The sequence below is a fragment of the Styela clava genome, chromosome 6, assembly GCF_964204865.1.
Source record: "Styela clava chromosome 6, kaStyClav1.hap1.2, whole genome shotgun sequence".
NCBI lineage: Eukaryota > Metazoa > Chordata > Ascidiacea > Stolidobranchia > Styelidae > Styela > Styela clava.
The window spans coordinates 12591333-12608193 of NC_135255.1; the positions used below are offsets into that span (position 1 = coordinate 12591333).

The 16861-nt window shown below is 36.6% G+C and overlaps 1 protein-coding gene across 1 annotated transcript in view; it reads right to left on the bottom strand.

Annotated features, from left to right (window-relative positions):
* Positions 1–3710: 3710 nt before the first annotated feature.
* Positions 3711–16861, bottom strand: part of LOC120331440 (vacuolar protein sorting-associated protein 8 homolog) — a 29710-nt gene continuing 16559 nt past the window's right edge. Inside the window, exons 31-36 of the mRNA XM_078113721.1 lie at positions 11024–11115; positions 10126–10311; positions 9428–9543; positions 8787–8930; positions 6742–7084; positions 3711–6224 (exon numbers count right to left, since the gene is read on the bottom strand). Of these exons, the coding sequence (XP_077969847.1) occupies positions 6111–6224; positions 6742–7084; positions 8787–8930; positions 9428–9543; positions 10126–10311; positions 11024–11115 (995 nt within the window). The 3' untranslated portion in view covers positions 3711–6110. The remainder of the gene's footprint in view (positions 6225–6741; positions 7085–8786; positions 8931–9427; positions 9544–10125; positions 10312–11023; positions 11116–16861) is intronic.

Below are 16861 nucleotides of genomic sequence, written 5' to 3' on the forward strand. Positions count from 1 at the left end.
TATCGACCCGCCACGTTCTGGTCGATTGTAGATTAGAACTATTTCGTATTCGTTGAAAATATTCGATAAAAAAAATGCAATTTTTCTTACCCTAGCAAGGGCGAATCTATGGCGCCCATGTCAAAGTTTAAAATGCGCCTCCCTTGATAGTTATTTGACAATTTATAATGACTGTTATTCAAATGAGATACAAGTACGTTATTATTTGTGTAGAAATACAATTTTCAGTTATTTCAAATTATTCTATCAAAACATTTTACCATTAAAACTTTCCGCTCTTTTTGCGCTCCTGTCCATGACTATGGCACGAGTCATGCTTGCCACACCCTATATAAGCCACACACTCCTAGTTAGTTGGTTCGTATGTTAAAATATTATTGAGACGATATGTCGAGTAGCACATTCTATCAATGCCAAATAGAAGGATTTCTCCGAGGAAAATCATTTCTGTCCGCGTTGTAGATTCGATTTTTGGTCCACAATTAGCTAAATGTTGCCACCCCCTAATTTTCACAAACTGAAAAGCTCCGAATACGTGCTCCCCAAAAATTGGATGCCCATAAGCTCAATTTCCCCTAACATTAAAAATAAAATTCCAAGCGTGAATTTTATCAAATTTAATAGCAGCAATAACATATGAATCCATAAATACCAGAACAACATCTTGATTTAATCTCAGTGAGACGGGTGTAACTGTTTCTGCGATATCAAAGACCCCCCCCCCTAAAATTGTCTAAGTATCCTCTTTTCGGTTAACCCCCAGTTTGTGTGCCTGTGGCCTAGCAAATACCATACGGATTATATGCTAGCAGTACCAGAATATATACGTATTATTCTCAAAAATAACATATGCAAAACTAAATTTGAAATAATTGCTGAAAATAAATTTATTTTAAGAATAGATATTGCACGCTATATATTAGAATTTTTGATTTTGACTTTATTGAAAGCCTTTTTGTTTGCTGTTCTTCCCCATACACTGCTTAATTAAGATATCTTTTCCCCTTCTGAGTTTAAAAAATAAAGGCAAAGTCCGGTTGTTTTCCACAGTTGAATCATAAACGGCTGCTTTTATGGCTCGAAAAACACTAGCATCAGTTTCGCTGAGTTTGAAAGTTTGTTCCAACCATTTTTCTGCTACGTCAAAAGTAGAAAGGTCCTGATCAGTTTCTAGAATAGATAGATGTAAATGGTATTAAATTAAATAATGATAAGTTGTCATAGAGCATATGGCTTGAAATTTTTTCAAAAAGAACAGTGGTTTTCAACATGGTTCTGTGACATTTTAGGGGTCCGCCGGTATGGTCCAGGGGTTCCAAAAGCTCACATTCAAATCGTATAGTCTATATTAATATATGTACATTGTTTGAAAATAATCAACTTTTGCGCTACCACCCCTGTAGGACATGGGGGCATAAACTCGAGATCACTACTTGAAAAATAATTACTGAATTAGGAAGCTTTAAATTATTTTTCAACATGATAAGTCATCTCAATACTTTCCTCTCCCACAGAATATTCTTTTATTGCTCCTGGGCCTTACATTTGGGTATATCGTCACGCTAATAACCGAATTGCGTAAGTCATTTTTAGCAGTTTTAAGAAAAACGTAAAAAACTTCCTAATGATATTGTTATGCCATTGAGAGTCAATAATTTACCATGGTTCAATTTTTTGATCGTAGCCGGATTTAAGTTAATTTGTATGACGCAGTTATGTGACGTCATATTGGCGCACTGTGACTTACGCAGAAATGTGTCTATGACCTGGGGACATACGCAATTTTGCAACTTAACTTTGTGCACCAGTCCTGAAAACCAAACAATCCAATAACGAATGTAATTCACAGCATCTACGATGTCGAATCCCCAAAATAGCTAATTTGTTTCAATTACAATATTTTTTATGTTTAAAAATAAATATTTCATCAATATAACACGCTCGGCACACCCACCGAAATAAGACTAAGATTAAATATAAAGAATAAAACAGCAATGTGCCCTTCTATAAAAGCCAACCAAGGTGAATTGGACTCAGATAGTGAATATCACAAGTGCACGCCTTCCTATACTGTAGTATAAATTACAAATAGAACAAATTTATAAGCGCTAAGTTAGAATCTGAGATGCAAAAACTCGAAAATCCTTCGGCGAGATTATTTTGCCTTTGTGACGTCACATTAGTCCTTAAAAAACCCAATGATAATTCATTATGACGAAACAATTGCACAAATGTGCATGGGGGCTCCCGAAGTATGCGAACTAAGATGGCGGACATCGGAATGTAATATGTGTACTAGGTTAGGGTTAGGTCATAATTTTAGGTATAAATACTACGGGAGGCTCTTGGCTAGTCTTCGAACTGATAATAGGACTAAAATAAGGAAAATTGGAAAAAAATTATCGCCTAACCCTAACCCATGATACGTTTCGATGTCCGCCATCTTGGTTCGCATACTTCGGGAGCACCTGTGCATGTCATACAAAATCTCCATTTTTATGGGCTTCGGAATTCTTAAAACAAAATCTGAGTTAACAGGCAGGTGCGCAGCATTGCATAAATACCTATTTTATAAAAAACTGAAAACCGCCAAAAATTACTTACGCAATTCGGTTATTAATAATAAAACATTAAGGGTAGTATTCCTGCGGAAGTAGCGTTAAAGTGACGTCGTAATTTAGCAAAAACACTTAAAAATCGCCATTTTCCAATTTATTCACGGATTCCTTTACAAACAAGTTAATTTACCACTTGGTTGGCGAGAAAATGCCTAAATGACATTTGCAGTTTATTCGGTATTCATTTTTTATAAGATTGTGTCGAATTTAATAAATATTCAATATTCAGTTGCTGTATTTGCTGCTTCAATGTATCTACAAGGTGTCGCTGACTGGACGACTCGAAGTCTTTCGCGAACTTTCGTCTACTGCAACAAGCCGATATCCGTTTTTGTAATTTGTTATATGCCTTTTATTTATTCCATATCGTATATTAGTTTTGCATGACGAAAATGAATATCTGAATCTGACAAATGTTGCGCCAATCCGAATTTTGGACGAAACGCTCATTACCAGGGTGACAGAATAAACCACGTGAAAAATGACATTGAGATCCAGACATAACGACAACCAAAGAGAGTCTCCTCGATCAGCATCATTGATATATTATTATTAGTAATAGAAGAATTGACAACTGCCGTGCTAATAAGTAACAAGAGAGCTATGCTCAAATATATGGACACGTAGAGTCACATAATTTTGATGACGTCATAGCGAAAAAAAAAGTAATAGCCTTCTGGAGAAAATTTTTATCTTTAACCACTAAAAATTTCAAAGCAATTGGTCCAGTATTCGAAGAGAAGCGACTTTTTAAAAACGTGTCAAAGAACAAGAACAACAACATAATATTGAAACGATCGTTATGTCCACTACGTGTCCAATAACCACTGACGACTAATTTTCCCCAGCTGCAATCGTGTATTGTACACATTTATCACGTTTGTTGCCTTTACCATTATTGTCAAGACGCTAAAAAGTGGGACATTCACGCCTAAAGCGGGACGTATGGTAAGCCTAATTCAGGTTCATATTAATGGTTAGAGAAGCAACAATTTTTCGTGGCAAACGTTGATGGATGGCGAATGCTAAGTTGGTAAGCACTGCGGTATATTGACTGCATAGTCTGGTAGCAAGAAATCATAACAACTGCTATTTGAGGAACAATGATGTTCAACGCCTCACATTTGGGAGAAAAAATTCGCTCTACCCAGTTTCCAGGGCAACGCTAACGATAATCAAAATCATAAGCATTATAATAATTAAACAGTTAGTGTAATGATGATAAAAGGATGAAAAATTGCTCCAAACTAAATTACCAATAAACAAATTGATATTGCACACACAAAACTGCGAATAACACTACGAATATTATTTACAATCAGGGAAGCTAGTTTCTACAGTTCTCAGAATTGTATTGAATGGTCAAAATTTTTGAATAAATCAAATTAGTCTGGGCCATCCCACAAGCATATATGGGCTGGCAGAAAAGCCAGCAGACCCAAAACACTTCCACATATTACAGAATGATAGAAACGAAGTCAAATGATATGACTGAAGAATAATATTAGCAACAGTGTCTTATTTCAATTCTCTTTCAAAAAATAACACCAGGGCTTATTTTGGGGGATGTCTTTTATTTTCATTTATCAAAAACAAAATTACAAAGTGGAGAATTACGAGATTTTCGAATATACAAAATATGAACCATTTAAGACGTCTAAAAGAGATTCCTCGCTATTGCCTATTTAAAAAAAAAAGTACGCTATTAGGGGCTTGTTTTAAGGGGGGGGGGGGGGGGGGGGGCTTGTATTAAAATCATTTTTGAAATTCAGGCTAGGTCTTATTTTCGGGGAAACGCGGTATATCAAAATTTAGTAAATATCTATATTCTTATCAAATTTTGCAATTTGTGACATTCAATTACAATACATATATAAATTCCATTCAGTTTCATTTGTCAGGTTTCATTATTTGAAACTTTTCAAACAGCAATCAATAATTACTATTTCTAGACAATGCGGATACCTATCCAATCACATATTTTTCAGGTTTTTATTGGGACATCAATGCAAATCATGAGCAAGCTAGGAACATTGAGCACCAAGCACTAGTATTGATAGTCTAACAAAAAAGCACTGAAGATATAAAAACAGGTAAATCTATAATTAACAAAACAAACAAATAAGTGATCACGATAGAATTTCAAACAATTTCCTAGGGACATGGGCATTTTTAGGTACTCCCGTAGTGCGTGTACCAGGTTAGGGTTAGGCCATAATTTTCCTTATTTTAGTTCCATTACGAGTTCGGGGGCGCTCTGTGTTAGCCAAGTGAATATACCCCCTGCCCATAGGCTTCCGTCCCTTTACACAACTTGATGTAACGTAGGCGAACAAAAATAGTTACCTCCATATTGGTACACACACTTCTGCAGCGCCCGTTTTTATTGTTATTGCGATTTCTACTTTTAATCACACTTGAGAAGGGTAGAGTACATTTTGTCAGACCCGTTTAGGTGCTAGGCGATTTGATCCCAGCCTAATTAGGGACGGCAGTTACGCCAGCAAAAGGCAGAGTCAATTTTTCTCATTCCACATTGTTTGTATTTGTTGTATCATTGTTCAAAATACAATTTTTGACTGAGATAACAGTACATTTCATGGGGCTCCCGAAGTATGCGAACCAAGATGGCGGACATCGGAATGTAATATGTGTACTAGGTTAGGGTTAGGCCATAATTTTAGGTATAAATACTACGGGAGGCTCTTGGCTAGTCTTCGAACTGATAATAGGACTAAAATAAGGAAAATTGGAAAAAAAATTATCGCCTAACCCCAACCTGTTACCAATGTTACCTTCCGATGTCCGCCATCTTGGTTCGCATACTTCGGGAGCACCCATTTCATTCTATTGCAGGAACCGATATGAATAGCTTCTTAGAAATGTTATGGGTATGAAATCGTATTCAGAAGCAATTTTTTTTTACAAAAACTAAGACAGAACATACTTTTTCAAACAGGCAAGTACAATTAGAATAATTTGAATACATATACATATATATACTTAAATATTTTTCAACATGGTGGGTTATTATAACTGTATGGCATCACAATCAGGATTATAAAATCAAACAACTCTCAACACACATTGGAGGTTTGCATAGGTATAAACGAACTACTGGCATACTTTGAAGCGACTCTTTTTCATTGACAAAAATTGAGAAATAATATCAATTCTAAGCAAATTTAACTCGTTGTCATCAGAACGATCAGACCAAATTATGAAGGAATTCTTTTTATTTGGGACGTTACATATGATTTAAGCATTATTAAAAATATTTATGACGCAATCAAAAATCTAGTGGGAGATAAATAAAAACTTTGCGGTGTAGGTATGTATGTAAGATATAAGAATGGCTTGCTTATAATGTTGAGCAAAGTAGTAATAATGAGATATAAATATAATAAATAATAATTTTGCTTTTTAATACATTTGATAACAGGCTTGATAATTCCTGTTATATTGTCAACAGTCTAATGCAAAAAGAGTTGGTCAGAAAAATCTTGCAGGAGCTGCTACAGATAATTTAAAATCTTGTGGTTGAAGTTCCCCAGATTTTAAAGAAAGTGTTCGTATTTTTGAAGAATATGTCTTTGCATCATCCACCTGAAATCAATAAGAAGCAATTCTGATATAATTTTCATTATTACCATATATAGAAAAAGTCTGTTTTGGACAAGCAAGTTTTTTTTTTTCAACCAGCAAAATGATACAAATGCAAAAATATGTGAAAAGTCAAAAACATAATTTTACTGAGAAAAGGGAAGCTGCGAGGAATCAAAGCTTGTTATTAAGCAGCGACACACAAGATTCTAGTATCTAATCAATATAACGTCTAATGACTAGGACGAGAATTGAAAATACATTACATGAAAATACAATACATACATTACATTTAATTTTTTCGCAGCTTTTGCGATCTGTATTTAAAAAAAAGGGTTATTTTACTGAGAATCCAGAATAAAAATACAAATATTATTTCAAAACATTCATGTAATTTATATTGTCACCAGGACAACAGTTTACATGGTAGCGCATTGACATTGTCATAGTAACTTTCACAATAAACTATAACCCCAAATCTGACTCACCAGACCACACAAAAATGATTCTAAAATCCCACCTTACTACTGTCATTCCTTGAATTCTGTGGCACAGGAACAGCAAACAATGAGCCTTCCCTTCGGAATATTCTTTGCCCTTGAGTTTGACTGCTTTCTTTTCCACCTTTAGCACTCAAGAAAATCTTAGAAACGTTATTAATTTGTCTTTTGCGATCGACGTAATTGCGGCGTTCTTTGACGACTCGTTTTTCCTGGGGTTTCATTGCATTCATCAAAGATGTTTGGTTTGATGAGCGTCTGCTTCTTCCAGGAGATTCATAAGGACTGGGTGGCTGATTTTGAACAACTGGCGATATTGCAGGATCGAATTTAAGACAGGATTCATGGTAAACTGTACCAGACCTAAAATAAGATGAGTACTATTTAAGCTATTCAATATTTGCCAGCTGTACTTCTCTCTCGAATCTGCATTTTACAGATTCATTCATTTCATGTCAAGTTCTGAATTCAAACAGATACCATATTTGCTCGTTTTGTAGCCCGGGCCCATATTTTTTTAACCAAACTCACTAACTGGGCCCCAATTCAAACTGGCCCTTATTCAAGCACAGCGCTTGTTATGTTTAAAGTAAAATCTTACACAAAAATATATAAAAAAACATATATATATAAATAAGATCGATCGTTACAATAATTAATAGTTCTATTTCCTATTGTTCTCTACCATTGAAAAATCAGCTATCGGGCGAGTATTCAAGCACCGGCCCTTATTTATTTTTATGTTCTGTTCACACATGCGGCCATTCAAGCAGGCCCTTAATCAAGATCGGGCAGTAAAACGATCATATACGGTAAATAATTTTTTGGGAAATGAATTAATATTTTGTGATGTACCGTTAAGTTAACTCTGTTGTAGGTATTACTACATAAAGAATTAGGGATGGGACGAGTCCGGCATTACAGAGATTCGACGAATCCGAGTAATAGGTCAAGGACTCGAATCGAATCTGCCGAGTCCGTGACGTCATAATAGAAAAGCAGAAAAACACGTTTTTGACCATGCTACAGCATCGTGCGCTCACAAATATACGTCGTAGCTCATATTTTTTGCCTGATGGTTCCGCAGATAGCTGTTGAATCATTTTAATAATATCTTTTTCTCTTTTTGGCGGCCATGATACAAACGTAAACGTGGGCCAATGTGCGCCTTGGCTGTGAACTGGATTTCCAGCCCACCACCTTGCGTCAATTCTGGTCGGCTATTCAGATATTCTTACATGTTAATATGAAAAATAAAAAATCTTTTGACTACAATGCTTTCCCGTAATTCCAGATATTTCTAGCCGTGAATTTACTATGTCACGTGCGCATATGGTAGAGAAATGCCACTCGTCGTCAATACATTCTGGTACAATTTAATAGTTCATCTAAACGTTCTAAAACTCTCCATGCTTTCCATTGCCTTTTTAGCGAAAGGATTGCACGTAGTAAACCCGATTTAAAAGAGGTATTGATGAGATTCCTCATTGGGTTGATTCAGGGCATGTTTCATTTTTACGCGAATCTAAAACTCAAAAATATTGCGCTAACACATATTTTATTGTGTACCACATGTATACCGAAAAGAATAGATAGTTTGAAGGCGACTGGCGCAACATCATTGTTATAAGCGATCAATTTTTTTTAACTTGCGTTATATTATCTGGATATCTGTCGTCGTTTTATTAGGAGTGTTTATAATGCACACGAGGGATATTGTTACAGAGCTAACTTTGAATTTTACTAGTTAAGGTATGTAGTGGGATTTAAAGAGGTAAAAGTACAAACATAGGCGTAAATTAGTAAAAACAGAATTGATTATAGACTCGGTAAAAACGACGTGGACTCGAAATCGAATCCGAGTCCAAAAAATGCCTGGATTCGACTCGAATCCGAGTCCGGATCCGAATCCCGGCCCATCCCTATAAAGAATACAAAATACATTTGCGTCACTTTAACATTGGTGCATAAATCAAGACTTATGGAATGGTGACTATGGTGATTCCAAAACGATAAACAGCATCAGATTGTAGTTGCTTGTATTGTCCTATTAGCATACTCTTACCCAAAAATGACAATATTGCTGTCTCCTTTATCTCCTGTACCAAATCCAAGTATACTTTCCCGACATGCAGCACAATATTGAGATCTTGGAGCAATTCCATGAACAACAAATTTCTTCAATGAAGAAAGAGATTCATGTCGATCACTGTGAAAATTTAAAGTAAAGTTTTATCTTACGGTACAAAAATGCTTACCTTGGCGTATATAAAAAATTTTCAAATTCTTTAGTCTGTATAGTCGTAGTTTCTCTCACTTTGTTTAAATGAACATCAATAATGGTTATTATCAGAATTGCAAGAAAATTAGTTTTACCTAGATACATTCCAATAATTAGAATGTAACAGTAAATTATTATAAAAGAAAAAAAGGGAACAACATCCTAATATTGTATTAAACGAGCATCATGACTAAATGTCATCATGACTACTAATTGTCAGTAGGCATGTAGCAGTTCAAACCAAACGATCAGGAAAACAGCTACAAGCGAATTCCACATAACGTTGTATTTGAATTTGGCTAAGTAAAGCATTCATTCTATAGTTTTATGGATATATTGCCCTTTTGCAGTCCTTCAATCTGTCTCTTTTATAGTCATCCAATCAGGCACATTATGAATATTTATTTATAGTGTCAACTGCTTACCGAGATAACAAATTCAAAGTTGTATCAAGCAAAGTTTTTTCGTATTGATAAGTTTCCAACATTCCAAGAAGAATTTCTTTGATTTCACCAAAATTTCCAGTGTCATAGGCAGGGTCCTGAAAAAAGTCCAAAATAGTTGTTAGCAATGACTTAATACTCAATCGGAATAAAGATCAAAATTTGGTAAAACTTTTGAAATAAATTAGTATATAAAGTAACTAATGCTTCAAAAAATATTGATTTTGTAATGTGCAAACTAATCATTATCAATTAACGCTGTGCATAATTTACCAAAACTTTGCAATTACTCCTAAATTTAAAAAAAAAATGGTCAAAAACAGTATTTTCCCAAATTTCATGTAATTGGAATTTAGTCTCAAGAATATCTTGACTTAAGCTATTTAACACTTCACAATGGCTCAAGTAATAATTGCAAAAATACTTTTAGAAATTGATTCAAAATATATTCAGGGTAGTAATTAAACGACCTTCTTGGTTGCCATACACCAAGAACATTAAAAAAAGGTTTTATTGCAATTGCAAGTCGAAAAAGCCTTGTTTTCCAAACAGCTCCAGAATAACATATGGTAATTATGTTTCAAAATTTGTAAGTTGGAAATTGGAATACAGATTGCATTGAAACTAGACATAAAGCTACAGTCTTATATACATTATAATAAAGACAAAAAAGTGCTTACCTGTATAATCTTTTGCAAAAGAGCTGGCAATGACATATGGCTCATCATACTGGTGAGTACATGCTGAGCTAACTCTTTCAAAATCTTTTCCAATTCTGAATTTGAATTCCCAAGAGTGATTGTTGAATCTGAAGTAATTTCACGACGAGGACTTACTACGGTATCCAGTAACGGGAACCAGAGTTTCTAATGAAAAAAATATAATAAATTTTCAGAATAGTTATGCTTTTAGATATAAATTATGCAGTGGTATTTATTTTACCATCAAGTGAAGACAAAGAAACAATAAACATGATTAATTCACAGGAGAACAACTGACTTTCAAAGGTGAAGTGATTCATAGAAAATTGTTTATCAGGGTTTGACACACCCCCATAAAGCAATGATACTTTTTAGCGTGTGAAATAAACAAAAATTAAAATAATGTTTACTAAAATTCCTAAGGCTTCCACAGTTTATGGAGTATCGAAACAGAAGACGACTTGTGCGAAAGTGTATTTTCTTCTGTGGAGGATAACATTTTTGGAATTTCAATTTTTGAATTGGTTGATGAGAAAACGGCAATAGATTGTGGAAAAATCAAAAATTTCATAACGATCGACGCGTTTTTTGTTGTTGCCATGGAAACTCACATTACTAGGGTGGCAAGATAACCCACACAAAAAATTTATCCGGATTGATCCAGCTGTTTACACGGCACATCTAAACAGACAAAACGACTGCTAATAAAGGTCTCCTAGAGCAGAGATCCAATATATTAGTTATTAATGAGCTAACTGAACAAAAAAGCAAATATTTCATTCCTGTAATTAAAATTAGGGCCATAAAGGGCCAAGTCACCGGAAAGGTAACTAAGTTTAATGAATTTTTTATTTCACAAAGAATACTACTTACTAACCTCCATTTGTTCTTCTGAAAGTTTAGATGAACTTCTTTGACATAATCCAATAACACTTTCAAATATTGATTTTGATTCAGCCATCAGTTTTTCTAGAAGTTAATAAATACGCTCTTAGAACTCAATTACTGAGAGTACCGTATATCCTCGCGTATATATTGAATTTAAAAATAAAAATCGGCCATACTGAGAGGTCGGCTTATATGCGCATAACTCATACATGTGATCGCTTGTACAGTCTGTGATTAGTTGCCATACACGTGATCGCTTGTGTGTTTACGCTATGAACAGTCTGTGATTGATCGGTCGGTACAGTGATAATGTCTAACTCTATCAATTAAAGGAAAATAATGTCTTACGCTTGTTCTTTTAAACTAAAAGTAGTAGCGGCTGCAAAAAATACAAGCAACGAGGAAGCAGCAAAAAACTTTGGAGTGGATAAGAGCAATATTAGAAGATGGAGGAAGGATAGTTCATAGTTGGATTTCATCCCAAATTCAAACGTGTGAAAAGAGGGCCCAAAACTGGACAATATCCTGAATAGGAAAAAGACATTCTTAAATGGTTCGGGTGCAGTTGCAAGCATTGCAGATGGCCAAATCTGGATAATACCAAGGCACCTCAACCTTCCAATGATTGGTGTACAAGGTTTTTGATGAGAAATGGGATATCACTAAGACAAAGAACAAAAATAGCCCAAAAGCTGCCATCAGAATTTCAGGAAAAAGTTATGAACTTTCAACATTACGTGATAATATTCGAATGACTGATGATCTCCCTCTCAATGGAATAGGCAATATGGACGAGACCCCGATGTGTTTGACATGCCAAGCAATAAAACAATAAACCCAAAAGGTGAAAAAACAGTCCTGTTCAAGACGACAGGGCAAAAAAACATTTCACAGTAGTGCTCAGTTGCACTGCAGATGGAGCGAAATTGCCAACAATGGTAATCTTCAAACGAAAAGCACCCCCAAAGGATAAATTTTCCTGTGGTGTAGTCATCCATCAGCACCCAAAGGGATGGATGGACGAAGAAGGCGCAATGAAATGGATAAATAAGGTGTGAGTGCTCAAAAATGGAGGTCTTCTCAAGAAACTCTCCATGTTAGTCTGGGACCAATTAAGAGCTTTAATTCTTTACCAAATAGGTAAAGCTGTCTCTGAAGGAGTCAAACACTGTCTCGGCAGTCATACCAGGATGGTTGATTGGAATACTACAACCCTTAGATGTCAGTCTGAACAGACCCTTCAAGCCACACATGCGAAACCAGCGGACGGCAGATGGCATGGCTGAACATACAGTCAAAGGGAACTTCAAGCGCCTTCCTTTGTTTACAGTTGTGTCTTGGGTGACGGCCTCATGGGAAATGATTCCCAAAGATATGATAAAAAAGTCATTTATAAAATGTTGCATCAGCAACAATTTAGATGGCATGGAAGACTGTGTCGTATGGCAGGAGGACAGTGATACAGATGGAGAAACGTTGGATGTTGACTGCATGGAATGATCTCTTTGGGGAGTGTGATACTGAGGAGGAATTCGAAAGATTTTGAGACTCTTATTACCGTTATTTATTTTCGTTATTCTTAATCTTATTCTTACCGTTTTCAATAAAAGTAATATAACAACAATGAAAAAAAATTCGATTTTATCATTTACACAAGAGCAACAGCCTCGATTTACAGCCAGCCGCTTCTTGGTCAAAACGTTATTATTTGGGGCGCTATCGCCGTAACGCAAATAACAGTGCCAGACTTTTGATCACAAATCAGCTTCACAAATCCCGTGTCAACCGATCTTTCTCTCATTCAACAAAATTTTTCATGTACATGTACTCCTTTGTGAATTGAGTGGCTCCATATAACTTGTAGTGATAATGATATTTACTCTGGTAACTTCAATTTTGAGTGACATTACATAGAGTGAAATCATAACAAAACTGCCTCCACATCACGACTCCATATTTCCCTATCTTAACCTTTTTTTTCCGAATATCACATATATTCGTACTCTCCGCCATCCTTGCTCATAATATGACAATAATAGTTATTTTGTCGCCGAAGTATTTTGGCACTAAAATAGAATCCTTTTGAACACCCAAGCATGATCCATGCTTGTTCCAAGTGTTCGCAATCTTGCGTAATAGCGCACCGCGCAAGCTGTGTAGCCCGAATTTTTTTAATACGCCCATATTATTTTCTCAGTGGTTCTAGGATAGTAAAACACGTTTATATTTACTTCTTACTAAGTCAGCACTATGGAACGATGTCATTTTGCGCATATATCATTTTCGCTGTGAATAACGATCTAATGAAATTCCTACATTTCTGCAATGAAGATGATGCTCGCTCGTCACGAGAAGACCCGGCAAGAGATAAACTCTACAAAATTAGACCTCTCTTGAACTTACTCGAAACGAGGATGCTAACAGTTTACACGCCTAGACGTGAAATATCGATTGACGAGTCTCTAATCTCGTTCAAAGGACGAATTGGATTCCGCCAAGTTATTTGTTCCAAAAGGGTTCGTTTTGGAATGAAAGTGTGGGTATTGGCGGAATCCAAAACTGGTTATATTTCCCGTAACATCATTCGAACACCAGAACTATCACCTCTATGTCAATAATTTTTATTCTAGTCCCGACCTGTTCGTTTCGTTATTAGAGCGGGGCGTATACGCCTGTGGGACAATAGGACCAAATCGAAAGGGGTTTCCGAAAGACCCTATCATGAAATCAATCGCCAAAATTCAAAGGAGTTTTACCGACTGGCGAGTATCCGGGGAGCTACTTGCCCAGTCTTGGGTGGACAATAAAGCGGTTTCTTTTCTATCCACAATTCATGGCCCTGAATATCCCGAATCATATGAAGGTTCAAAGTCAGTAAAAAGAAGAGGTGGGCGCGGCACAGCGTCCATGGGTGTAGATGTCACATGCCCACCATTTCTTGTCGATTACAACATCCATATGGGCGGGGTTGATCTTTCCGACCAGATGCGGAAATACCATAATATGGCCCGCAAGTCCAAAGCGTGGTACAGACGCGTGTTTTCCTACCTACTTGAAGTATGTATACATATCGCAGGAGTTGTGTGCGAATCTGCATCTGGTCGGAGATGAAACGGGGTGAAATTCAGACAAAACCTTGTGGAAGAGTTAGTCAGTGGCTCCAGAGGAAGCAGAAGACCTTCCCGTAGGTTAGCGAAATCGGCGGCGACTACTCGTTTACAGGCCGGGTACCATTTAGCCAGGTATGTTGGTCCACCAAAGGTCTGTGCTGTCTGTACTAAGCGAAACCAAGTGGCCCCAATTGAACATAAAGTAAAACGGGCGTCGCAGACAACAACAATGTGCATAAAATGCGAAGTACATTTGTGTATGGGTAATGGCAGAACTTGTTTTGAAGAATACCACAAGAAAGTAGAGTATTGGCGGTGAATGATTCCTGTTGTTTTTGTATATATTGTAGTTTTTGTGTAAATATTTGTTTTTAGTCGTCATGTTTTGTATGTGTGTGTGATATAAAAAAATATATATAAACATACAAGGAATTTGTGTTTACTTGGTAATGAAATAACTTTGAACGAGCATGCGATCGATCTTTGTCACGCAAAGCAAACGTAAGATTTTCAGATGGTATACGCAATGATAGGTCAGCTGCGCAATTGACAAACGCTCATATAATCTTTATTATATATAATTTGGTTTCTCGTAGAAATACAAGTCTGGAAGACGACGTGTTGCTCGTTCACGAGAGTATTCTCTATCTCTTTTATCTATCGTGTGCTTACCACAGCGTGGAGAGTAAGAAAACTCTTTCTCAAAATTTTTTGAAAATTCTCTCCTACAACAGGCATGCGGAAGATTTTTTATATTTGTGGCACTTTTTTTATTTGTTTGATACCTCGGTAATCAAACATAATTCGTTCAGAATTAGTGTTCGACTACCGATTTGTTCGAGTATCGAAACTTTTTTGCCATGAAAAACAATTGTAATTATTTAAGTACATTCTTATGCATTCCAACTAGTACTTTTCACTACTTTTCTTTTGGGGCCATGATTAGCAGTAAAAAAAGTTCAAGAAATTTTCACAACAACTGTTATCCCGTAACGTTCCAACTTGAATTGATGCTTGTTGAATGGTCGAGAGGCAGCCGAGATGCACAGTTCAAGTAGCGTGACATCTCACTCCGCCGCATGTTCGATCTCTGAATTTCAGTTCGAGTACTGCAGCATTTTTAATTCAAATTTTTTGGTCGACTACCGAATTGTTCGAGTGTCGAGTATTTTACTACCAAGGTATCACTGTATAGAAGGTTTATTTGTCTGATAATAAAATCTTTTTTGATATACCTGTATCAAGGCTGATGGAGTTTTCAATATCGTTTTCACATCTTTCGACAAATTTTTGTAATTTATCTTTTGCAACTTTGTGAAGAATCATATATCATTTTCGCTGTAAATAACGAGGTCAATTTTGTATCCGTAATGTTTTCGTTGTGTATAAAACAATGCAAGATCATGCCGAGGGATCGATATCATGATCTACTGAAATTCCTACATTTCTGCAATGAAGATGATGCTCGCTCGTCACGAGAAGACCCGGCAAGAGATAAACTCTACAAAATTAGACCTCTCTTGAACTTACTCGAAACGAGGATGCTAACAGTTTACACGCCTAGACGTGAAATATCGATTGACGAGTCTCTAATCTCGTTCAAAGGACGAATTGGATTCCGCCAAGTTATTTGTTCCAAAAGGGTTCGTTTTGGAATGAAAGTGTGGGTATTGGAATCCAAAACTGGTTATATTTCCCGTATACAGTTGTATACGGGTAAAAAGTGCTACCGCGGCGCCGGAGGTGGGCCAAGCTACTCGAGTGGTGAACGATTTGATAGCATCATTCGAATACCAGAACTATCACCTTTATGTCAATAATTTTTGTTCTAGTCCCGACCTGTTCGTTTCGTTATTAGAGCGAGCGTATACGCCTGTGGGACTATGAGACCAAATCGAAAAGGGTTTCCGAAAGATCTTATCATGAAATCAATCGCCAAAATTCAAAGGGGTTTTACCGACTGGTGAGGAGCTCCTTGCCCAGTCTTGGGTGGACAATGAAGCGGTTTCTTTTCTATCCACAATTCATGGCCCTGAATATCCCGAATCATAAGATGGTTCAAAGTTAGTAAAAAGAAGAGGTGAGCGCGGCACAGCGTCCGCGGGTGTAGATGTCACATGCCCACCACTTCTTGCTGATTACAACACCCATATGGGCGGGTTGATCTTTCCGACCAGATGCGGAAATACCATAATATGGCCCGCAAGTCCAAAGCGTGGTACAGACGCATGTTTTCCTACCTACTTGAAGTATGTATACATAAAGTAGGAGTTGTGTGCGAATCCGCATCTGGTCGGAGATGGAACGGGGTGAAATTCAGACAAAACCTTGTAGATGAGTTAGTCGGTAGCTCCAGAAGAAGCAGAAGACCTTCCCGTAGGTCAGCGGAATCGGCGGCGACTACTCGTTTACAGGCCGGGTACCATTTAGCCAGGTATGTTGGTCCACCAAAGGTCTGTGCTGTCTGTACTAAGCGAAACCAAGTGGCCCCAATTGAACATAAAGTAAAACGAGTGTCGCAGACAACAACAATGTGCATAGAATGCGGAGTACATTTGTGTACGGGTAATGGCAGAACCTGTTTTGAAGAATACCACAAGAAAGTAGAGTATTGGCGGTGAATGATTCCTGTTGTTTTTGTATATATTGTAGTTTCTGTGTAAATATTCGTTTTTAGTCATCATGTTTCGTATGTGTGTGTGATATATAAATATATA